The sequence below is a fragment of the Pararge aegeria genome, chromosome 8 (assembly GCF_905163445.1).
Source record: "Pararge aegeria chromosome 8, ilParAegt1.1, whole genome shotgun sequence".
NCBI lineage: Eukaryota > Metazoa > Arthropoda > Insecta > Lepidoptera > Nymphalidae > Pararge > Pararge aegeria.
Genome location: NC_053187.1, coordinates 7,649,247 through 7,674,979, shown reverse-complemented (window position 1 = coordinate 7,674,979; position 25,733 = coordinate 7,649,247). Strand labels below are relative to the sequence as shown.

The following is a 25,733-nucleotide window of genomic DNA, read 5'->3' as shown; positions in this document are numbered from 1 at the left end:
AATTATTCTTCCTTTTGTTTTCAGAAGATTTATGTTTTTCTTGAATTTAAGAACCCTTTTAATGATTATTATAATGGCACTAGACAGAATTTGTAATTCAAACACATAATTTTTTTTTATGAATGTATTTACAATTTATTGCTGGTGTGTCTTATGAATAAATAAATAAATTGTGTTAATAAATTTTATAATGATTCATTAAGGGAAACGATCACGTTTCCCTTAATGAATGTCTTTATGGCGTCACGATAAAAGGGCAAATTGAAAACGAAAGGTCATAGGTCTGGACCTTGCGCGTCGCACTTATGTTGCTCCCACTAGTAGTTGGAGGGGTAACGGGAGAGAGAGCTACTTTTAAAACATTTACTTTGATATAATATATTATATGCCCCCGACGTTGTTGTTTAAATTAGGTCTCCAATAAAAAATAAAGAGACCAAAATGATATTTTATTTGATTTTAATGATTTTACTTTCAATGATAATAAACAAAAATAAATTAATAGTTTAATATATCCTATATTGAGTGTCAGCGGTGCTGTGCGGCGGCGGCACGCATACAAACAATTTTATATTACTGGTGTAGTAAACATCAAGTATTTTGAATATTGATTAAAGTTACGATTACGATAAAACTAGATCGCATAGGTTAAAGGGGTTGTTTGACGATAAATCATTATGTATATAAACATAATATATATCATCTTGAAAATGTGCATATTAAATAAATTACAGTTAATAATAGTCATTACATAGTCTAAATTGCTTTTATTGCTATATAATGTATCGTGAGATTATGTCGTGACCATCTCATAAGGTAATGCTCATCTTAGTCACATTTAAGCATGGCAAACAAATAATGCTAACGTAATTTCTTTTGCCGTGAGCAAAACTCGTCATTAATGCGTTGCGAATAAAGGTTGATATAATTTATTAGGTGACATTCTACGTGGCTTGTACCTAGTGCATCTCCGTGCGGTGTGAGAGGTGCACTATTGCATCGCGACTTAGTTGCGCAATGCCATTGCACTTTCCATTCGGCCGTACGCCGCTAGGCGCAAACTATCGCACATCAAGATAATCGATTCCCCTATTTTACATAAGTGATTTTCTCACGACTACCCGAAGAACTGGGGCGGCTTGGCGTGACGGTCGGCGAACGGATGTGCTACAAGGTTCCGATGCACCGATAATTTGTCACACAAACAAAAGCTATTTCCCGTCTCACAGCTATATAAGTTGATTTAAAGGTGGCTTGCAGGGCTACCATAGACAGGGGGCAAAAATTATATCCCACGATTATGATAATGATTTAAACATATGTTTTAAAAAATCGCGTGTAGATTGTATTTACACAAAATGTTCTCTGAAAATATAACTGAGTTTTACAATATACGATGTCGCGTAGAAACCGTTTACGGGTATGACTACCATACTCCCTAACAGATTAGCCCGCTACAATATTGGACTGCGTCATGACTTACCGCCAGGTGCAGTCAAGAGCTTACTTGTAGTGGAATAAAAAATATATATGTCATCAAATACTAGGAACGCAAAATCAAATAAGTAATAACTCTACATTTGCGCAAACATATTTTTTATTTATTTAGGAAAACTCCGAGTTTCATAACACGTCAAAAGTAGGTTCTAAGTCCTAATTAACCTTAAATTATAACATAAATATCCAGTTCTATCTTGTAATGAGGCCTGCTTCAGCGGATGCACTTCCACCCTCCAGGATCTTTTATGCTCTAAATATCCAGTTAGTATTACACTTGTATCATATTATATCAATGATAGTAACTAATATAATTCAATGATTAATATAATTGGTATAAGGGTTCATCAGTCGCACAGTCGTAATGTCGCGCCCGCGCATTTGACTGACAGCCGCGTCGTTGCCAAATCAATCGATTCTCCTATCACTTTAAATCATTCTCCGAAAAACTAGCTAATAAAGAAAACTCACGGTTTTAATGTTGAAGTAATGAACCAATATTTCCTTTAATTTAATAATAAATACTAATTGTTCGCAGTTCAAATTAATAAAATGAATAACTCCTCAATCGAATAGCTGATAGGAAAGTTAAAGTTAAACAATTTCTTTTGTATAAACATAGTTTCAAAAGCGCAAATACTAAGATAAATAAAGACCTCTAAAATGAGCACATTTACTATATAAATATGTCGAAACTATAACATACAGCGGGCGCGGTCATCAAAGCGTGAGAAAACTTGTTACGTGAATAGAAAAAGAAAGTGACGAGTAAGTTACAACGTCCGTGAAATATGTGTACGTTTACTATTGATTATATTGGCAGCCACGACAATGATATGGTCTCAGCGGGCGATGTTCTAAATTGGTGATTCTCTCCACAACAATAGGTTATGTCATCCGCGACACGGTTTTATAAAGTCATGACCTGTCCTCAGTCTTAAAGTATACAATGAGCAAATACACTAGGTAGGTATTATTATCTACATGCGTGTCTGTTTTTTTTTTAAAACCCCCGGAAACCGTTCTGATTCTGAGGATTTTCCGCGCCAGGATGGGAGCTAAATATATTATCTATCCAATATTTGGTTACCTTCAAAGTAGATATAAAAAGTTGTTGATTTACACTGCGGAAAAGGTTTCAGATACTTTTATGATATTAAACTCAACAAACGTCTAACAACATAATATAGCAACACCATAACAACAACACCATAACACCATAATAATACCTCCCAAAATCAAAGATTAAAATATTAGATGGTGTGACGGGTGACTGACTTTTTTCAATGCTAAAAGTCAGTACCGTCGTCCATGGTACATAATGACAGTCAGGACAAAGTATTATTTTTATCTTACTTATTAGTCGTCTTTTACTTTTATAAAACTCTCAACAAATCTACACTTTCGCTACCTGAAATTTGAAAATGTTTGATGAACTCTTAATAAAAATTTGCAACTCATATCGTCTTCTATCCGTTATACAAGATATTTCCAATTATATATCGATAACACTCATCGTTTAAATTGTTTAAGCAACTGTAGTTTTTTAAACACATCGTTCCTACTACTTGCATTTTTTGATTTTGGTTTGAACGGTTCTTGTAAAACAGACATGGAAATGTATTGAAGGTTGTTTGAAAAGGTTTTGTAGAACCTCCCTGCGGGATGAAGCGAGGAAAGCTGACCTGAAACTGGGATAAACAGCAAGGAATTTAGTTAGAAGTCGAAATCCATTGTAAACTTAAAATCAAGATTATCACATATAAACAATATCGCCTAAAATATAACTAGTTTGACCTACATTTAAAATTTAACTTTATATAAACAACACAAAAAATAATGAATAAAAAAAACAATCAGACCACTAAACAATTAGTTCCGTATGACTTCTGCTTACGGACGGAAGCGTCTATACTACCGGTTTCAACATTTTTACATGCAAAGCGATGATATTCGCTTTATTTAATTGAACTGTAGCTATAACTGCCAGCACAAGAGTAATATAATATAAATTTCCACTAATTGCGGTTAGTTTTTTCACGCATACTTATTTACTTTAACTTCAACTGCCTCTATGGTATAGTGGTTAGAAAGTTTAAAAGCACACTGGTTTTGGGGGAGTTCCTGGGTCAGACCAAGAGGTTTGAGGTATTGAGTACCAGTCTGCAAATGTGCACCACTATCAACCCGTTATCGGCCCTGTACAAGTCTAGGGTCTCCACTTATGCAAAGGCTTATGCCGTATCCTCCACATGTCTTTGAGATCATTATATGAAGAAGTTTCAAGTATCCAATTTTAATTACGATGTTTCCCCTTACCGGCGAAGCAAGGGATAATTAAGTTCTTAAAATTCATACGACTCCGAAAAGTAAGGGTGCAACGCGAAGCAAACTCGTTCCCCCCGAATGGGTAGCTAAAGCCTGACCCACTAGCGATAACCGTTTGAACTGGTGATTCCGACCTATGAATTCATACTTTATCACTCTTAAATTCCGCCATTCTGTCATTTCGTCATTCCGATTGTATGGAAACATAAGGATTATTATGATGAAATGTTAGCAAGTATAAAAAGCTTGTATATCGTTTAACATATTACAAAGACGTGATAAGATTTTGACGTCATATTAACCTGTGCGTGGGGTCATCTGTTGCATCGTAGGTTTCGAATAGGTGACGTGAATTTTGGGTCTAATGTATGTCAAGGAGTTTTCATCGTTTTCGGAAAGTAGTATCACTTTTTGATCTCTCTTAATGAATATAATCAATTTGATCTAAAATCTACCTTTATCCTTTTGCCTTTAGTTAAGAATATCACAGCAAAAGTCGTGATCATGATTTCATCAATCTGGCGGGTTCCGGGCTAACCTGCTAGGAAGTATGCCAGTTAAATATAAACTGTTCCCCTAATCGGTTTCTACGCGACATTGTACCGGAACGCTTTATCGCTTAGATTATAGGCAACATGGTCCAATGCCGGATCAGGCCAAAAATTGTTATATATGTTAAATCTAGAAATTTTCAGTGCCAGCACATGTTACTTATATACAGGAAATATGAGGAAAAGGATATCAATACTAAACTCAATCTGCCATTTGAAGATTTTCGATGAGACTTCATTTAGGGCACCGGTTAGGTAGTTTTAAAAATTAATAGTTCTTATAACAACGTTAGAACGACGCAGTTAGATACATCATTTATTTTAAAACTAAAATTACACACAACATATTCGCATCGAGATAAGCCCGGCGACCTTTCAGAGAGGATGAGGCATTACGCGGACCGAGGCTTGCGCAAGTCAACCCCACTCGCAAGCATGGGAACCTCGTTTAACCTCCGCACTCCGAGAGCCAAACGTTCACCGGCCAAACCGCACACCTTGGTGATGCAACATCGCAAATGACCACGATTATTTTATATTTTTTAATCATTGTGACACTATTTGCGATTTTTTGGATTGAACATTTACACAAAACATTATTATTTGCTCAAATATGGCTAAGTAAATCTATACATATATAATATTTAATCTAATAAAATACAAATATAATATGCATAGTTTGAATTCAATGTAGACATGTGTGTATGTGTGAAGCAGAAGGTATAGGATTTAGACTTTACTTTCGGGGAGCCGAGTTCGAATTCCAGCACGCACCTATAACTTTTCTAAGTTATGTGCATTTTAAGTAATTAAAATATCACTTTCTTCAACGGTGAAGAACAAAAAAGGTTGGGGGAACCTGCATGCCTTAGAGTTCTCCATAATGTTCTCAAAGGTGTGTAGAGGGCCAGCGTGGCCTTAACCCCTTCTCATCGTGGGAGGATACCCGTGCCGTAGTGAGCAGGTTATGGGTTCATATGATGAGGATGATGAATATGTGTGTATATACATTTATAGTATTTTTTACGCCTTTGGTCGCCTGGAAGCGATAAGGCCGCCAAATTGTACCATCTAACTTATCACTCGATTATAATTGCATTTTTGGAATTAATTTTCTTTGAGAGGTACAATTGTATTCATTCGTTCATTCAATAGAGCTGACAAGTTTTCGTCGTTTTTGTTTCATAGCCAGGAAGGTTTTAAGGCTCGTACTTAGTTGCATATGAATACTTGCGCACGTACCGAAAGACTTGTGATTGCGTAAAACCAAAATCTTTAAATTAATTTATATCAGGTGTTGTACGAATAGTAGGTACTACAAGAAAGACATAGCGATGATACTCAGACCCTACTCCAAACTAAGTTCCAGATAACTTCCAGTCTACGAAAAAGTTCTTGCATATAACTTTCAGGTTACTATAAATAGGATTTGTAATTTCGTGCCTTCAATGACTTAAACTGTGTAAGAACTATACTTAGTAAAGAGACACTATTAAGGCGTGTGAACGCGGTGTTGTGGTAACAGTTTAGCAACTATTGCCACTATTGTCGCCGTCGACCCCGCCTAACTAACTATGTATATAATTTGCGTGGTTTTGCAGAGTCACGCTTACGAAAAAAAAATATATTTTTGTGACTTTGGCTCAAATAATTGTCACAAAACTGGAGTAAGTGTAATTTAAATAATAGTCAGTCAGTTTTTTGCCAGAATATTCACTGTCAGAAGAAATCACGGCTGGAAAATTTAATAATGGCTATAAAGCCAAGCGAAAGTATCATCTATCGTGTCAAAAAGTAAACTTAAACTACTATAATTAATGGTGCCGATTCTGTTGCACACAAATCTCTTTTTTTATTTTTTTTATTCTACTACAAGTTACCATCTCACCTGGTGCTCAGTGATGATTCAGTCTAAGAAGTTAGCGGGCTAACTTGTTAGGTCAGTTATATTTACCACACCCGTAATCGATTTCTACGCGGAAAGCTAAATAGCTTAGCGGCACGTCTTTGTCCGTAGGGTGGTAACTAGCCACGGCCGAACTTATTTGACAGACCTAATAGTAGTTTACGGTAGTGACTTATGCACAAAAGAACTAACAACATCGTCCCAACTGCCAAGATAAAAAAGTACTCTTACTATATTAAAACACCTGCATTTGATTTTAGGCTGAGATCTATAGAGCGTGGTGAAACTGCATCATCACATTATTAGGGTACATCGCAGACAAGCGCAGTGGCTAAGGTAACCTACTACCATCGCAGAAAGTCAATCAATCCAGTGTTCTTTTTAAATTACACATATATATATCACATACCTTGTCGTCCTTAAAATAAGAATTATAATTCTGAAAACAATATTGCGATAATATTGTTTAAAAGTGGTAGTTTGTACTCTGATTGTCCACGAACAAAAGAGCTATACTACGAGTATGACCTAGTAAGTTGCCAGAAATAGAATATCGCGATGCGATGTTACTATCGGTACTCCTTTGTCGGTTATTAAAGTAAATATATTAGCAAAATGACTGCATCTTACGTTACCATTAAATTCCTTGTCCAAAACAAGTTCTTTGAATTTATATCAGATTTCATAGCTTAGAGGGTTATTAAACTTAAAATGGAATGGAATGGAAGGTACTCGTATTTTGAAGGTTGAACAACAAATCTTGCCTTACTGTTGTTTTTCGCACACATAAACGTATTATGGATGTTCCGTTGAAAAAAGGAAATGTACATTATGTAATGAACAACAATATCATTCATTCAACGCACGATCGATCGTAAATTTTTTTTGTGATTCAATAGATAGAGAAATGATTTTTCTTTAATAAGTTCCTTACTATGGCTACAGGTTATTGGTGCCGATTTTTTTTGTACACACATTTTTGCACTAAACTAAATTAACAGATCTAAAATTAGTGCTATTCTTTCCACAATTACTAGTACAAAAGACATCACATACATACATTCTAATACTTAACTACTGGTAGTTAAGTATTAGAATATATGTACTAGTACGGATAACTGGTACCAGTACCAGTTACAATCGCAATTCCGTATTTTTTTTATCCGGATTTTTTATTTTTTTTTATTTAAAGTACCTACTCGTAGGTTTGAACACTTTTAAAGGTTACTTAGGTTAGGACTAGATAAGTTATATCAATTCGGTTGTCTTTCACGCATTTAAAAGTAGGCTAGATGACTGCGGCCGTGTTAAAATCCAACTAAATCGATTCAGCCATCTAAAGATTTATCAGGACAAACAGACTGAAAGAAAAATAACAATATTAAGGAAGTACTGTCATACTAAATATCCTGATGAAGTTATTTCAATATCACTAGACTGACCGATCAAAGTTAAATCAGTGCAGTAATAAGCAATTTAGGTATCTACCGAGTACCGACCCATTGTTATATACAGAACGAACAACAAATTTTTGCTCGCATCTGCTTACTTATCGTATTTATTATTTCCCTAAAAACAATCTAAGTTCAAGAGTATCCCATGTGTTACTCTTGACCTCAGATTAACCTCAGATAACAGCTTTCTATAAATCCTTAAGCCCCTAAGCCTCCGGATGTCCAACCATTCAAATATGTTCAAAAAAACCTAAAGAGAAATGTTTAAAAGTCTCAGAAAAGAAAATATTAGATAAGATTTATAACGTGGGTCGACTGGTCACTGCTCTTTTGATGCGACATAGTTTATTTTGCTAGATTAGCAATCCATTTTATTTTACCAACAAATTACCGCCACTAATGATATTTCTGTTACTTTACATCAATGCAATATCTACCTAAAATATGTTTTGGGTGACTTGCAAAACCTATTTTAGATGAAATTTATATTCCTGAACAATGTTGACGGATGTTGTTGTTCCTGAAGGGAACAATGGGCAGGAGACAATTAATTATCTCAAGGATATCGAAAGGATAAAAATTAATCTTCTCCCACAGCTTTAAGAGCACTGGCGCACAAGTGGAAATTATATCCAAATTATATTTGTGTGTTATCTTTATATATATATTTCTTGTGTGCGTGTGTATGTCACTGAACTCCTCCTAAACGGCTGGACCGATTTGAATGAACTTTTTGGTATGCGTTTGGGTGGCACCCTGGATGGTTTAGCTTCAAAAATCAGGCCGACAGATGGCGCTGGGGTCCGCTTGTATATATATATATATATAATATTCCTATTCCTAATAAGCTTCTCCTATGCCATGTTCCCGTGCTTTGGCAGGTGGACACGTTCATTTTATCCCCTGTCAAGGTATATAATTTTTGTCTCCAGCCTGTGCTAACCCTGCTGGAGGATCAAAAATACGTCTTGTCTTTTTGGTTCAAGTTAACTTAACGTTCACTCTAAATTTGACTTACCACCAATCAATCTTTAATATTAAATCAATCTTTAATAGCAATAGTGAATTAGGACACATTCTTCTTACAAGAACTATAATTTTTTAAACCAAGTAGGCAATGATAAACAGTGACACAAAATAACTCCAGCTTCAAATAAAAGATATCAATAAGAAAACATAGTTCACAGATACTTAAAAGTGTTAAAGAGTGTGCTATAAGTGTATTACGATTTGAATGTAGATTACATGAACGATACAAATAAATAAAATTAAAGTGTCTACCTATGATTTCCAAATAACTGCCTCTTACTTATCTCCTACCTACCTATACTCTTCGGGCGAGACCAAGTATTCGACATATTTTAACGAAACGAAACTTCGTTACTTACGAACTTTCACAGTCCAATAGAAGACTATCGGCCTATGTGAATTAAAAGCAAGGAAGACATTACCAAAGCTTATTTTAGATCAAACCAATTTCATCGGAACTTTGCCATTTGTCAAGTAATTCGTTTTGATTATTGCAAGTAGTTTTTCCGTAGAGCCAAAATGAAAAAAGAGAATCTGCACAGAAGAAGTATAGTGAGTATATTTCACTTGGTATTAAACTTGGTCACCCTACGGTTTTAGATAATTGGGTGATGTATCTTCCGAATAAGTTTGATCCATTATTTATGGGACACGCTGTATGTGTGACAGCCTGGTTGGTAAAACATCGTCCTAGTTTCCGGGGAGAGTGGGTTTGATACTCGGCACGCGCCTTTAACTTAGCGGAGATAGGCGCGTTTTAAACAATTAAATATAAGTTTCTTTACCGAAAGAAATCCTCGTGAGGAACCTGCATGCAGTTGACCAGTTCAATACCTTGACTGCAACCAAACCTCTTTTGAGATGCCTATGATGGTTTATCTCTTCCGCTGAACCAGTCTTGCTGAAACTAGGTTTAGCATACGTAGAAACTAATTAAAAAATTTGGGATCCCTTCTTGACTCAGACGCAGGTAGCGATCCCAAATTTTAGAATTAGTTTCTACGTATGCCAAACCAATAAAACTGCTTATATTAGCGATTAAGGTAATAAATCAGACATTGTAAAACATTTTAAAGTAAAATAGTTAGAATGTGCACACTTTTCAATTTTTTATTAATTTTGAAAATTCAGCTCTTAGATTTTTGGCAGCATCTATAGTTTTTATAATACAAAAGGTAAACTAATCAGCAATATTCAACAAAAATCAGATTCAAAAATTTTTATTTATTACTGCTACTGCGTTAAAAAAACTGATTGAGAGTAGAAAAAAATTACAAACTAAAAATTACTGAAAAACTTGGTCACCCTACGGTTTTTTTTTGCGTTCAAATTTTAGGTTTTAGATTAGATTACCTATTAAGGTTTTAGGTTATTGGGTGATGTATCTTCCTCATAATATGATCCATTATTTATGGGACACGCTGTGACACATATACACAAACACATTTTCGCATTTATAATATTAGTATGGGTTAATAATTTTTCACATAGATGAACCGTGTCTAATGAGATGATATAAAATTCAATTATTTCAGCATTTGCCGGCCACAGTTGGGTAAACATCATACACTCTTTGATCACGTAATCGACCTCAATGTGAGGTAATGTAACCGCTTGACCTATGTTTTTTATATCTAGCGTAGTATGTGGGTACAAGTGCCTATCTAATTGTGTTTATCTATGTTTTCGTACAGGTTTATTCATCATTCAGTTATGTAATGACGTGAAATATGATCCGTTGTATCCGCTTTGACTGAATTTTTATCTTATATTGTTATTTGTTATTATTTATAATATCGCAAATCGTTACAAGATTAAAAATATTTATCGTTAATGTTAGATTTATACGCACACTTATTAAAAAAAAATCATCATCAACATCAATCCATTAATGCCCCATTACAGGGCAACGATCTGCTCTCAGAATGAGATGGGTTTAGGCTCTAGTCTATCGCACTGGCTAATTGCGGATCGTTAGACTTCACACGACCTTGAGAACACTCTTCTGTCAGGCATGCAGGTTTCCCTACGATGTTTTCCTTCACAGTTAAGAAAGTATTATTTTAATTGTTTAAATTAAATTAAAAACTTACATAACTCCGAAAAGTTAGAGTGCCTGAATTCATCTATCACCGCCATTATATTATTAAAAAAAAAAAAGGCTTGCCCTTCATTTCTTTCTTCATTTTCAATTAAGTAGTAGGTTCTATTATAAAATTATTCTACTGTTAGTATTTTCATTTCCAGTTTGGGCAACACATTAGTAACTTATGTTATGTTCCATACAATCATTCATTGAGCTCAATCTTATAACCACCAGGCAAATCTGTACTAAGGTATGCAAAAATGTGCTAGTTTTAACTATTTAATATCTATTTCGGCTAAAATTCGGCACATAAATAGCGTGTATTTTGTAAACATTCTTATGACCTTACAATCAACCGTTGTCAAAGGATTTTTAAGAAAATGAAACAAATGTCTGATGTGGTAGTTAACGGTTTAATGTAGGTAAGCCACATACACATCTTCTAAATCCACTCTCTCTATGCGTCGAGACGTAATATTGTTTAATGGCTGTGGCACATAAAAATTCTATATAAAACATTTATTACGAACATTGGCTCGTTGATGCAAAAAGGTTTGCCTCCTCTGACTCAAGTCATAGTCAGGTCAATTAGAACAAAGAGTTAAGATACTATTACAGCAAAAAAGGGCTATGGTGTGTACAATCACTATAGGCATCATATACCTTTAACTCGTAATTTGCCCAATAGGGAGAGCAACTAAATTTACTTTCGGTTTCTCTATGAAAATATATTTATCATACACCTTGAAAGGTGCATTTTGTTAAAGTGTTTAACTACAATTAATATCGTTGTCGTATTTGACATTTTTTTTTAAAAGTCGTAAAATAAAACGCATTTCACAGATTCCTAAGACCTACCTTAAAAGTGACATCTTCATTAGTTAATCACGGAAAATATTATTGTCTTACGTTGTCGTAACCACTTCTATCACAAATTTAAAACAAAACTAAAAGAAATCTCTTTTAAAAGCACTGGTAAGATGCTTACTTTCATTATTCATTCCAATAATTTCACCATTTATTTTTATTTTCACAGGGGGAGCTCAACGTTTTAACTGCCGGGGACGCATCCTTGGAGCGTACTATGCTGACGCAAAATCTGGATGCAAGGCGTTCCACGTCTGTGTGCGAGTAGCTGGTGGCGGCATTCGAGACTTCCGCTTCTTCTGCCCCCCTGGTACCTTGTTCCACCAGGAGGCGCAGACCTGTACCGATTGGGGTGATGACGACCCCCTCGCCTGCCCGGCAGACATCTACGATGGTCAGTTCGATCTCTACAAGATCGGATCTGGTGAGCTCGCTTTGCAACTAACAGTACTTACCTAATTTAGCTTTATATGTTTCGATACGAAAAAACATACAAGGTGACTTTTCTTTCGTCTTAGAACGGCGACGTTAGTGTATCCAATCTACTACTTAACATTGAAAAAATAAATCAATTATAGTTTGGTGCATTATAAAACACCCGTGAAATCACCAGTTTAGTAAACTCAATATATTGATTGACTATGTACCTAAGATATACTTTTGAAGCGTAAGGTTATACAAAAGTAGTCTTGTCAGTGTAGGTGACAATATGTGTTTTTTAAATGTGTGTTTTAACATTAATATTCAGAAATTTCAGATATTTTCAGTGTGTGCTTTTAAATTTTGGAAGTAAGCGTAATCTACTAGTAAGTTATTTAACAAAGCAATATTATCTAGTGAGAATGAAAGCTTAAAGTAGGCAGACAATTAAATGAAAAGCAATTAAAGTTTATAGTTATCATATTACGTTTGTTACTAGAAATAATGCTTACAAAAATGCAAGTAATTCAGAATATTTATGAAAATCATTCAACTAGAAATTTAATAACAAGAGCTTTATTAATTTACATACGAAATTACTGTTTAATTGGTTTTAAAAAATCTCAATATAATGAAATAACAAAACGCTTTAGTCGAACGCTTTGGTAGTTGCGCTTATTTAGAAATCAATAAAATTAAAAACAATGAAATAAATTTTAGACTTTTTCCATCCGTTAGAATAAAGGTGTCTAAAACCAACTACGAAATATTATTTAAATGTGGTAATATTACTTTTTGGTACTCAGGTTTTGACACAAAAAAAGTATCGACTTCCGGAAACCGAGAAGAAGAATCCGAATTTGGGCTTCAGAGAGCAGAAACCGGTGACCGCCGTCTATCGCAAAACGCTGGATCAAATGGTGCTGCCTCTGACCTTCGAGCAGCGCATTCATCGGACTTTTTCACTGGACAACGTGATCGAGGTCGGGATGAACCAGTAGCTCAAACTCAGCAGCCAACGTCTGTACCACCAGGTCGACCAGCATTTCAATCCTTTAGGAGAGCAACTACAGCACGTGTAACATATCCAACCACCCTTTATACTACACCAGCACCTACTTCTTTTCCCAAATCACAACCTTCCAACCCATCTCAATACAATGGTCCCAAGCGAAAAATAAGAAAACGTCCAATTTACACCCCCACAACACCACCGACAACAACTGCAGTCGAATACACTTTTCCTCCTCAAACATACTCCGAACAACCGCAACAAAATGTTAATCGAAGAAATCCTACTCACATTAAACAGGCTCCAACAACAACAGTAAATATACCTCCTCAATACAAAGATGAATACGTAGAAGTCAGCAAAGTCACTGCAAAGCAAAACAACAATAGATATTTCTCTAACGGTCCCTCACCGACTTCCTTTTCGCAAACCACACAGGCCCCTAATAAAAACGAAGCTCTTGTAGAGTTATATAACTATGAAATTCAGTCCACTCCTGTAACAAACATAAACAATAACAATCCACCTTTTAAACTGCGAAATAGTTTTAGTGTACAATCTGACTTTTCTAAGGAGCCTGATTTTGTAAAAGTAAGAAATTTAAATGAAAATAACAGCAGAAGTTCTCCTACTACTACAGTTGACTACAATTCTGTCCGTGGAACAAGTACACCAGCGTACAGAAACTTTAATAGTGTTTCATACGAACCGGAAAAGAATAACTTTGCTTCATTTTCAGGTGCTAAACAAAACTATTACAATAATCCCACAACCACTTTTGCTCCTACCACGAGTTATACAACTGCTCGTGTTGATCCGTTTGCAAACTTAAACACTGTAGCTTATAATACGAATATTGGTTTTAATACCCAATCTTCGAACTACGCAGAGAGCGTAGAAGACGATGGACAATATCGACCACCCCAAGGTGAGGACGACGGTCAATACAGACCGGAGTTGTACGAGCGTGAAGCAGAGTTACTGGCAGGTGCCCACTCATTAAATATAGCAGCTAGTGGAAATAGATTGCCAGAAGATCAGAAGCAATACTCAAAAACTCAGTCACAAAAGTCGTCTGCTAAAACAGCTGCTCCTCGTCCTTTTAGACCTGCACCGACACAATACTCACCAACAACTCACCCTCCAGCAGTAGAATATACAACAACAGTACGACCGCGATCCGAACCAACGACCCTCCGAGCTTTCGATTATTATCAGACTTACACAACCACATCGAGACCTTTCGAACCGCCTTCCGCTCCAGCTTATACTTTTGCTCCGGCCAGTAACGCAGTCAAAATAACTAGTACGTCAGCTCCTAAGACGACTGAACATTATCAACAAAGAGAGACAGCGCCACCGACCTCACCACCTTCATCATATTCCTCGAAGTCCACAAAGCCACCGTACTACTCAAAACCCATCCGTCAGGAGGACAACAGTTACGACTACGCGTACTACGATTCTGACCCTGGTTTCTCGCAATACGATCACATAGAAGAATTTGGTAGAACAAAAACTAAAAATTAAATGTGTATTTGTACTGCTTCCACTGCCATTGTTTTAGTCGCCTCTTTAGATATCGAATTAAAGCACTGACTGTACATGTTTTACTTCTAAGATCAGTGTGTTAATTAATTATGAGATAATTTAATTAAGGATTAGGTAAGTGCAATACCTACTAACAATTTACAAAATAGTTCTAATTTCGCCTAAAAAAATATGATTCATATTGTAAAAAAAAAACTATTGTATTTATTGAAAATGACGTTACTTTATTTATTTATTTAAATGCATATACGGTTCTGTTGTTAGATTAACTATAAGTAATATTGTCAACACCTGTCCAATTTGACTCATCACTCAAATACCAGAGGGCTTATGCATGCTATTTTAAACGTAAATTTTGGTATATCTTGAAACAAGTACCTACATCACAATCATTGTAGTTTACAGAATGTCGTAGCGAAAAAAGCCCTGTTCTCTTTCAAATCTAAAGAGGCCTTCCATAGTAATGTTACCGTAAATTATTTTGTGATATTAATGTGGATGCTTGTATTAAATTAGGTAATTAAATAAGTTATAACTATTAGTAATTAGGTAAAATATTATTTTCAGGTTGTCATCGATATTAGGCCTCTATCCACTTTCCGGATATTCCTTAAGATTGTTCGAGTCATATCATATTATATATATTTGTAATAAGTAAAAAAATATTCAAGTTCATACTCAAATTCATAGACCCACTCGTTCAAATATAAAGAAATTATTTAGTTATAAAAGGGTATCCGGAAAACGGATATTCATATTATGCTGACCAATAATTTATAATTTAAATTATAAAATGTTCCAGTTAATTTCATATATCAGTACAATAATGTATGACGATGCTGCATAATGTAAAATATTTCTTTGTAAATAAATTTTTTTATAAAAAAAATGTCTTGTGTAAACGTTATTAATTGAGTTGAGCGCGTGAGAAAGTGAGTTTATTGAATTTTACCTCATGCAATTGTGACAAATTTCCACTATTATAACTTGAACAAGACGGAGCACTTGCGAAGTCATTGTTTCTATTCACTCATATTTTATTCATTGTTTACTCTGTGTTAGGTATGGATAATGAATTATTGTTCGATTTAGAATAAAAATACGTTTTCTTTTCGAGCAAATATGCATTACTTGCACGGTCACAATTGCCTGTGGTTGAGAACGTATTCATAACAACTCGCGAGTGCGTGAATAACTGGTAAATGTGGCGTGATATATTGTGGTGATAGCTTAGTAGTTAGGAATTCGGCTTCACTTTCGGGAGGCAGGGTTCGAACCCCGTCATGCACTGGATTCCTGAGAGTTCTCCATAATGTCCTCAAACGCGTGTGAAGTCCACCAATCCGCACTTGGAAAGTTTGTGTAGTGGAACTACGGCCTCAACCCTTCTCATTCTAGGAGAACCTAGGGTTGTTAATGATGAGGCGTGATATGTCTCAGGTTAAAGGACTCTGGGTGGTACACTGTTGCTCTGTTCATAGGCTTTGTTTTTAAAATAGGCTACATGGTAAGTCCTATTATTAATATATAACTATAAATAAAAGAACATCTGCAACAAAGTGCCCATTATTCCATATATTTTTTAAATGTTTGGTAACCAGCGAAAACTTATAATTTTCATACAAATTTGTCAGTAAAATAGAATACAAGCGATGCTGTCAAATAATGCGTTTTATTTAAAGGTGAACTCCGAAAATACAATTGGAATACCAGCGCTTGACTCGCAAATAGTACCTACTTAATAATGCTACAAAACATAAGTTCACGATTTTTTTTTGTCAATTTTTTTTTATAATATTAGTTGGCCAACTAATACAAATAAACTATATTTATTGGCTTTTGCAATCAATATCCAGGTCACAATTTTCATTGTATCTCAATATAGGTATAAATTTCAATACTTTTTATTTGTCGTTGTGGATCATTGGCCGCTAATATCCGCCAATCGTATTTTCTTTTGTTTGCCCGCCTTTGTTACGAAAAGATACTCTATATTCCAGCCTAGCCACCAAAGAGAATTCAAATGCCAGATTACCTAGCGCCAATTCTTTGACGAATACTAGGATTCAAAAGCCAACCTGACTAATCATCTAAATAATACGCATGAGACGATAATATATTTTAATACCACATTGTTGTCTCGTTTTATGTTTGAAATTTAAACTAGACGATAATAACGGATTTTATTTAGTTTTCTGAACAATAAATGCATTTTTTTAATTAAATTGCAACTACCAATAGTACCATCTAGTGGCAAATAGAAACATCTTATTTCTTTCTATTCAGCAACAGATGGCGTTAGATTGTTAGATTCAATTTTGTCGTAATTAATTGGTAAAAGACAATAATAACCAGTGTAGGGTTTAGCATTAGGTATATGGCGTAATCAATATGGCTATCAAGAGCAGATATTGTTTTTTTTTTCTATACAGATAAGCCCTTGACTGCAATCTCAGTTGGTAAGGGATGATGTCTAAGATAGTAGCCGGCTAACCTGTTAGGTCTAGGTCGAGCAAGATTTATGGTAATAGGGTTAGAATAATGATTGACGTTGGAGAGAAGAGACCAACCTAATGGTGTTAGAAAAATGATTGACGTTTTAGAGAAGAGACCAATTTCAAATCGTCATTTGTTCATCGTCTTAGGTTACCTTTGATCAAATAGCGATTGACAGTGAAAAACTGATTTTCTTAGTAAAACCTAGGTCTATACGTGGTAATTAGGTACTCGGTCATGTGGATAAGAACTATTTTCCCGTAATATTTTTTTCTGTCACATCTTCCAGGCAATAGAAATAGAACTTTACTAACTCACGTTTCAATGAGGACACTGCTGACTTATAGGTATGAGCAATAAGTAATAACAATAGGCCATCACACAAAACAGATCTAATGAAACTATTTGTGGAACCAATGATGACTTGCTATTTTCTTTTATGCTTTATTTAATTTTATTTATTTATTCGTAAGACACACCAGCAACTTATTGTAACTACATTCATAAAAAAAAAAATTATGTGTTAGAATTACAAATTCTGTCTAGTGCCATTACAATAATCAATTATAGGTGCAAAGATACTTTGCTAAAAATTTTAAGGAAAATATAAAAATGTAAAGTTTATGTTTTTATCTTTTCAAACATGATTGTTAAAAAGGAGTAAGGATTAACACCACGTTGTTTCAAAGCGGGTTTCAGGCTTACCAGAATAAAAAAATATTATAACAATAATTAAAACTTATTACATATTAGCGTGTTCGACCACCAATCCCCTTCTCATTGTGAGAGACCCGTGCTCTGTAGTTGGCATGTTAGAGTTAATAAACTGGGACCGATGGCTTAACTATAATAATAAAAGAGGTTGATAACGCCTTTTTTTATTCAAATTAAAATTACAAAAAAATAGGTTACGTTTCGACCTGTGAATGAAACCCGAGACCTCTTAATCGGAAGTCGAAAATTTTAAGTAGATACTAAATATTTTTTCACCCGAAACAATACGAACCCTGACGTAAAAATCCGTCCATTCACATGTCCGGATGTAAGTACCGAATCAAAATCGTTTTTTTTGTTATATTCGTAGGAGTTTTTAATAGCAATGGTTCTTGTGTATGTTTTGTGAATATTTTCGTTCAACCGTTATCATTCAGGCCATTAGCCAATTATGGGGACTTACCTACTACCATCGCTTAAAGCAGTATTATTTTAAAATGAAATTTTATATGACATACCTTGTACCGACGTCCCTTTAAGCTTTTTTGTAAGTGATCGTCCGGGGAAGTACTACTGCCATGCTTAACTCTGCCGCAAAGCTGCATTGCTATTTTCCGGTCAAGGGCTTGCTTGTTGTTGTAGTTACAGGTACATAAACCTTAACAGCCACGGCTCAGGTTGATAAACACAGGGGGGACTTAGTAGGACGTTTTCCTTGCAGGCCCTGCAAAGTTTTCTTACTCACATCCTGGGGTAGCTGGAAGAGATCTCTTATAGAGACAATCTTTCCTTTGTACACTTCATGAAGATACATGAAGTGTACAAAGGAAACAATCAATGTTCACAATCACAATTTATGGTACATAAATAATAAATAAAAATTTATGAATAAAGTTTTCCACTTTAATAACAGGTGAACTATTTTATTGGTAATAATAATAATATTCATCAGCTATCTTGGTACCCATAACACAAGCTACGCTTACTTTGGGGCTAAATGGCGATGTGTGTATTGTCGTAGTATATTTATTCATATTGGTCTGTCAATGACTCCCATGAACATACAGCCCACTCCAGAATCGCCAAGTGATAGAATCTCTCATACTTAGAGGAGGGGTTTAGAGCTTAGTCAACCACGCTGCTGCAAGACTGTTCTTAGAGTGTTCGACCACCAATCCGCACTGGGCCAGCGTGGTGGGCCACGGCCTTAACCCCTTCTCATTGTGAGGGACCCGTGCTCTGTAGTTGGCATGTTAGAGTTAATAAACTGGGACCGATGGCTTAACTATAATAATAAAGGAGGTTGACAACGCCTTTTTTTATTCAAATTAAATTTAGGATTATCACCTTATCAGTATTATAATCCAGGTATTGGCATTTTGAGGAAATGTTGCTAGAGTATGGTGGTTACTCCGAGAGCTGATATTGCTATTAGGAATCTGCGGACTATTCAACCCTTTTTTTTTTGACGCTGGTAAATGCGATCAGGCATCCCTTCCCGAGGCTGCGCGGTCACAACTGTGCGGCCTCTAGTAGGGTATGTGGGACTCGCTAGCTGGTAAAGCATCAGCCAGAATACCCACTAAAACTCAGCGGAGCCGCCTGCGCCCAAGTTGGGGCGTCAAAGGATCGCAGTCGCATGCAACTTTGACGACCCGTCCCAAGGCACGCAAATGTGTCTACTGACCATTCAACCCTACATAAACTTTAAGTCGAGGGCAAAAGTGTATACTTGTTATATCTACTGTATGCAAATTTGACTGTTTACGGTTAACCTTTTAACTGAGAGATGAGTCTCCGAGCGTTAAGTTTTGTGTAAGTAAGCTTTTTGTATTGTTTCTATGATGTAGACGACCTATTTAAATATGTATTATGCTAGGACCCCAATTCCATGTTATAACATCTTAATTATAAATAACATTGTAAGTAAATTCCAATCTCAATTCTATATCTGATTAGTTTAATTGTCGAAATATTTTTTTATCTTTTAGGTTAACATTTTCCAATATTTTTTAGCTATTTTAATCTATTGAATTTATAGTAATTTTATTTGACCAAAATAACCATTTCGGTCCAGTAACGGCATTAAAAATAAATTTCGATAAATTTATTGCAATGCCCCGGCGGGGCGTTATGTAATCTCGTATGTACTTCATGTACATACGAGATTACATAACGCCCCGCCGTAATAAATAAACAAAATAATTATTTTTTCATTCGTACTTTTTTATTAGTTGCTTAGGAATATTTTATGGGTCATATAGTCAGGTAGACTTTTTATAAAAGAAATATAAATATATGAAATATGCAATATAATATAATATATGGAATAGATCTAATGAACTTATTTTTTTTGTATTACCTTACACGGTATCATCATCATCATCATCATATTAATCCATTAACGACCCACTGCGGGCATGAGTGCCGGTCTAGTGCGGATTGGTGGTCTCCTTTAAGAACATTATGTGGAACTCTCAGGCATGCAGGTTTCCTCACGATGTTTTCCTTCACCGTTGAAGCAAATGATATTTTAATTACTTAATCGCCCATAGCTTAGAAAAGTTAAAAGGTGCATGCTGGGATTCGAACTGTCACTGGGCTATCACCGCTCTCACGCTATACTGTACCTTAATTGAACTTATCTTATTTCTGGAAACTATCTTCTATACTTCATCATCATCATATCAACAGATAGACGTCCACTGCTGGACATAGGTCTTTTGTAGTGAGTTCCAAATTCAACGGTTCTGTGCCGCTTTAATCCAGCGATTACCTGCGACGTGCTTAATGTCGTCTGCCCACCTTTGGGGGTCAACCAACGCTGCGCTTACCAGTTCGGGGCTGCTATTCCAGCACCTTGGGACCCCAACGTCCAGCCTTTCTCCGAACTATGTGCCCGGCCCATTGCCACTTCAGCTTTGCGACGCGTTGAGCTATGTCGGTAACTCTGGTCCTTCTACAAATCTCTTCATTTATGATTTCGTCGCGTAGAGATACTCTCTCCATCGCCCGCTGTGTGAGCCTTCTTATGAGGCCCATAGTTGACGACCACGTTTCTGAACCATAGGCCATCACTGGCAACACGCACTGTTCGAAGACTTCGTCTTCAGGCACTAAGGGATTTTTGACGAAAAGATGTCACGAACGCTGCCGATCCGAGTTGGATTCGGCGGTTCACCTCCTTCTAGAAATTGGACCTACCTAACTGGACCGCGTGTCCTAGGTACACGTATTCGTCTGCAATTTCGAGTGCAGTGCTCTCAACGACACCTGGTTGAATCAGAACATGAGCATTAGACTTAATCTTTGTCTTGCCCATGTTCATTCGTAGGCCAACCTGTTTCGAAACTCTGCTAAGGCCATTGAGCATCGTATTTAAAAAAGAATAGTTACTGTCCCGAAAACCTCATAATATTATAAGAGGAAATGTGAGTTTGTTCCTAGAGAGTATATAGAAAAGTAGGGAAACGGAAGGTACACTCGCTCGGAGCCGCGGGTAATAAAACAAGTTTGGCTTCTCGAAAAAAAATTATTTAATTAAGAACCTGCTCACATTAGTAACGGTGATTTAGCTTCTTATTATCGAGTAATTATCACATTAAGTTCGCACCCTTTTTTTTTGACTTACATTTGTAAATTCAAACATCATAATCCTTCCCATCTACAAATTGAAGCGGTGATAGATAAATAAATAAATATTTTACTGCAACACACTCATCGCCATTTAGCCCCAAAGTAAGCGTAGCTTGTGTTATGGGTACTACGCTGACTGATGAATATTTTTATGAATAATATGTACCTATAAATACGTGGACTACAGCTTAAGCCCATCTCATTCGGACAGGAGACCCGTGCCCTCTAGTTGACCCGTAATCATTAACTCGAGTTGATGATGATGATAATGATACCAAGACAAAAAACAAAATATTATTTTAAATATAGTAATAATGATAATATACTACGACAATACACACATCGCCATCTAGCCCCAGAGTAAGCTCAGCTTGTGTTACTAAGATGACTGATAAATATTTTCATGAATAAAATACATAAAATACAGATAAACACTCAGATACTGAAAAACATTCATATTCATCAGAGAAACGTTTTCCAGTTGTGGGAATCGAACCCACGGCTTTGGACTCAGAGAGCAGGGTCGCTGCCCACTGCGCCAATCGGCCGTCAAATAGGTACTATTGTAGAAATATATGCGCAAGTTTTGGGCCCTGCATCTCAACCTCAGATACAGAAACGATGTCTTGACATTATCTTTCAATAATGTAATGGTGGAGCAATCCCTGTGCACTGTGAGAGACATTAATCATATCAACTACCTTCTTCTTCGTATACTTCTCAACCGCCTCGTTGGTCATGTGGTTTGCATGTTCGACAGCAGATTACAAGGGGCTGGGTTCGATCCCCGGGTCAGGCAAATAGTCGGGTTTTCTATCAAGAAATTCCTAGTACCTTCCAACTTGGAGTTTAGAGGTTGGCGGTGATTTACACCCATGCCTCGGAGGGCACGTAGCTGTCACCCTATTGGACTATCAGAGTGAGAGAAAAGAGTGCACCGGTGTTTGCGCACACACTTGTACACTATAATATCTCCCGCCTAGTTTCCAAATCTCTCTGGAGATTGAACACCGTGGCCGAAATCGATCAGGGAAACTTCTTTTTTTCTTATCAACCTATGGATGGCCACTGCTGGACAAAGGTAAAGAGTTCCGCACTCCACACCGCTAACGTCTACACTACATATGCCGTTGTCCATTATTATCACGAACATAATATTATATGGATGATAGTAATCGTTAATGTCCGCCTACCCACATTGGAGCAGCCTATCGGGTTGATGCTCTTAACTCTCTCCTATTACAGAGGTTTCATGTGCTCAGTGGGTCATTAATAGGTAGAAGATGATTTATTGAAGATTTTTTTTTAACTACTAATTACGCGCAGGATTTCGTCCATGAAATTGTCACTGGTGAAATTATTATATTCTAGCAGATTTAACGAAATTTATTACAGGTACCTAACTCCAAGGTGATCGTAAACGATGCAGATGTCCCAACTTACTAGGTATTTGCAATATCTCGTCGAGGCTAATGAAACGATAAAATATTATAGTCAAAATTTATATTTAAATAATTATCACTTTTAAAATAATGTTCTCAACATTACTCTTTTCGATAGCCACTAACAGAATAGATATTAAGATAATAATAATAAATGTTGTAAATCTTTTCATAAACAGAGTCGCTCCAGCCGTTTGTACACTTAGATTTTAAATTTTAAAATACGCAATAGATTTTAATGTCGTTATAAGCAATATATAGAATGATTCTAGAAGAAGGTTTACATATGAAGTATGGATGCATATTATATAAGAGAAAAGCCAAGAAATTATAATTTGTAAAGTAAACTTATTTTCGTGTGTTGCCATTGCAAATGTTGTCTGAATCTCTCGAGATAGATCATTAAATGTACTACGGAATTGTATATCTTAAAAAGTCTGCGGTAGCATATGTTTATCTTCTAAGGATAACCCACTGTTATGTTATCTTTAACGTATTATAACAATGCAATATGCAAGGGTTATTTACCAAATTATTTGGATAAAACAGTATCATTCCTTCTCACACTCCCGCTATATTACATTCATACTAACTTTCAGACTGTTGAAGTTTTCAATAAACTATCGAACAATAAACGCAAAGAAAAAATGTTACGCAAAGCGCCCAAAGCTTTATACATTTATTCATTATACATTGCGTATTTTAGTGCGTTTACTGTATAATTAGATAGGCGAGTACCTTATCGCAAACGCATCGCACGTTACGCATGTGTAATTTAATCATGGAAAAGGAGTTAAACAATATTATGACACATGCAATGCAATCAGGTGGGTTTGATTCACTTACCTACTGCATTGCATTTTACATTGAAAATTTAGATTAAACAATAGCAAATCAAGATTCCGTTTCGCCTCACACGTTGATTTTTTATTAATTATTTATTTATTTTACATCTTGTTAGTACGGCAGGGCCACATGTAGTAACTAGATAGAACTACATAATTTATGGATTACTTTAAGACAATGAATGAAAGATTACATTAAACATTATAAAATACATGATATTAGTGTACTTTAGTGATATTTATTGAAGTCCTTTCAGCGCGTTAAGAAAGTTGTAAGTGCATTATACTCAGAATTTCGTTAGTCCAAATGAGAATTATTTTAGTTTTTATTCTTGGCCTATTTTTTAAGTCATGTATTGTTTGCTTATGCGTGACGGAAATTTAGCTAAATTACTGTTATTTATAGTCATAATTTTTTTTCATAAGCATTTGTTTATAAACACTCAAGTTTACAGATAACTCTATCTGTAGGAATTATCATTTTAATAATTGACGGACCAAGTCATTTATTTATTAAGTAGTTGAATAATTTTTTCTTTTTTTTAAGATATACACTTGCGAACCTGCCATCCCCACCATAAACGCATAGTTTCTAAGGGAATGGATAATTATGTTGGAAAAATATTTGTTACTTTTATTTTGAACAATAAATTAAAAAAAAAAAAAAAAAAAAAAACATGGGATAGGTGGAAACTATAGCCAGCAAACAGATCATTAACAGGGCATGCAAACATCAAATTTCCATCCTCGGCGACCTGAAGACCTCCAAGGCGCAGTGTGGAGGCCCCATGTTCAAACCGCGGCGGCAACTATTTGGAATTAATAATTCCCGAATTCTGAACTGGTAGGATGCTCCAGATGTGGCTGGTTACCGCCGTACCGGCAAAGATGATTCAGCGATGATTTCCGGTACGACGAAACCGATTGGAGTGCCATACCCCAAAGAGGTTAGCGTGCTACCATATTAGACTGCATCATCACTTACCACAAGTAGCAGTCGAGGTATCTCTTAGTAAACTACAAAAAAAAAAACGACACTGTGTCCGCAACAACCTAAAGCAAAGGTATTAAGTCTCATGTGCCTATAATATACCGGCAACAACGCCCTTCAAACTGGAACACAGCAATACTGTTTGGCAGAAATAAGCATGGCGAAGGTACTGCTCTCTTAAAATGCTCTTTGTATTTTATGAAACAGACAGTGGATATTATTGACGATGAGGTAATCTTAGAGGTTTGCGTAATACAACGACCAATGCAGTATGTAGGAAAATTGAAACATATCCATACTTATCATTTTAATTCACATTCATACTCAAACCAAAAGACACACATCAGAAATTAGTATACAGACGTTTTATTTAAACGTACCGTGAACTTTGAAGTGCCGATTATGACTTGGCCGACTAGCAGAGCTGCTAGTCGGTTGTAAAGAGGCCGACTAATTTGCCAAGCCGATCGTGGTTAAAGACATTTTTTATTTTATAAATAATGCCGTGCGAACGTTGTTCTCTGTTGAAAATTATTCAACAGAGAACAACATTATCAACTTTACGAAGAGACAATATGCAATATGCAATATCAGTCACAGCCGACATGAGGACAAAAATGGAATATCAGTCACTGCCGACATGTGGACAAAAATGGAATATCAGTCACTGCCGACATGTGGACAAAAATGGAAAGCAGGGATCCTCTGGACCCAAGCGGCACAAGATGTCCATTGGTTGATATGATGATGTTGACATGTGGTCACTTGAAAACCAAAGAAAGTCTTTTGAGTTAAACAGCTACTGGTTCGACGATTATTGTGAAAACAAATCATTGCATAGCTAACTTATATACAAAAATCTGTTTCTAACTCTATCTATACATAAATCTAATTGAATAAAACACAAG

General features: G+C 35.8%; 1 protein-coding gene across 1 annotated transcript in view; it reads left to right on the top strand.

The window, feature by feature from the left end:
- LOC120625989 (adhesive plaque matrix protein-like) overlaps positions 1 to 14,746 on the top strand; it is a 28,874-nt gene extending 14,128 nt beyond the window's left edge. The window contains 2 exon segments of the mRNA XM_039893270.1: positions 11,888 to 12,142; positions 12,945 to 14,746. Of these exon segments, the coding sequence (XP_039749204.1) occupies positions 11,888 to 12,142; positions 12,945 to 14,680 (1,991 nt within the window). The 3' untranslated portion in view covers positions 14,681 to 14,746.
- Positions 14,747 to 25,733: the final 10,987 nt, after the last annotated feature.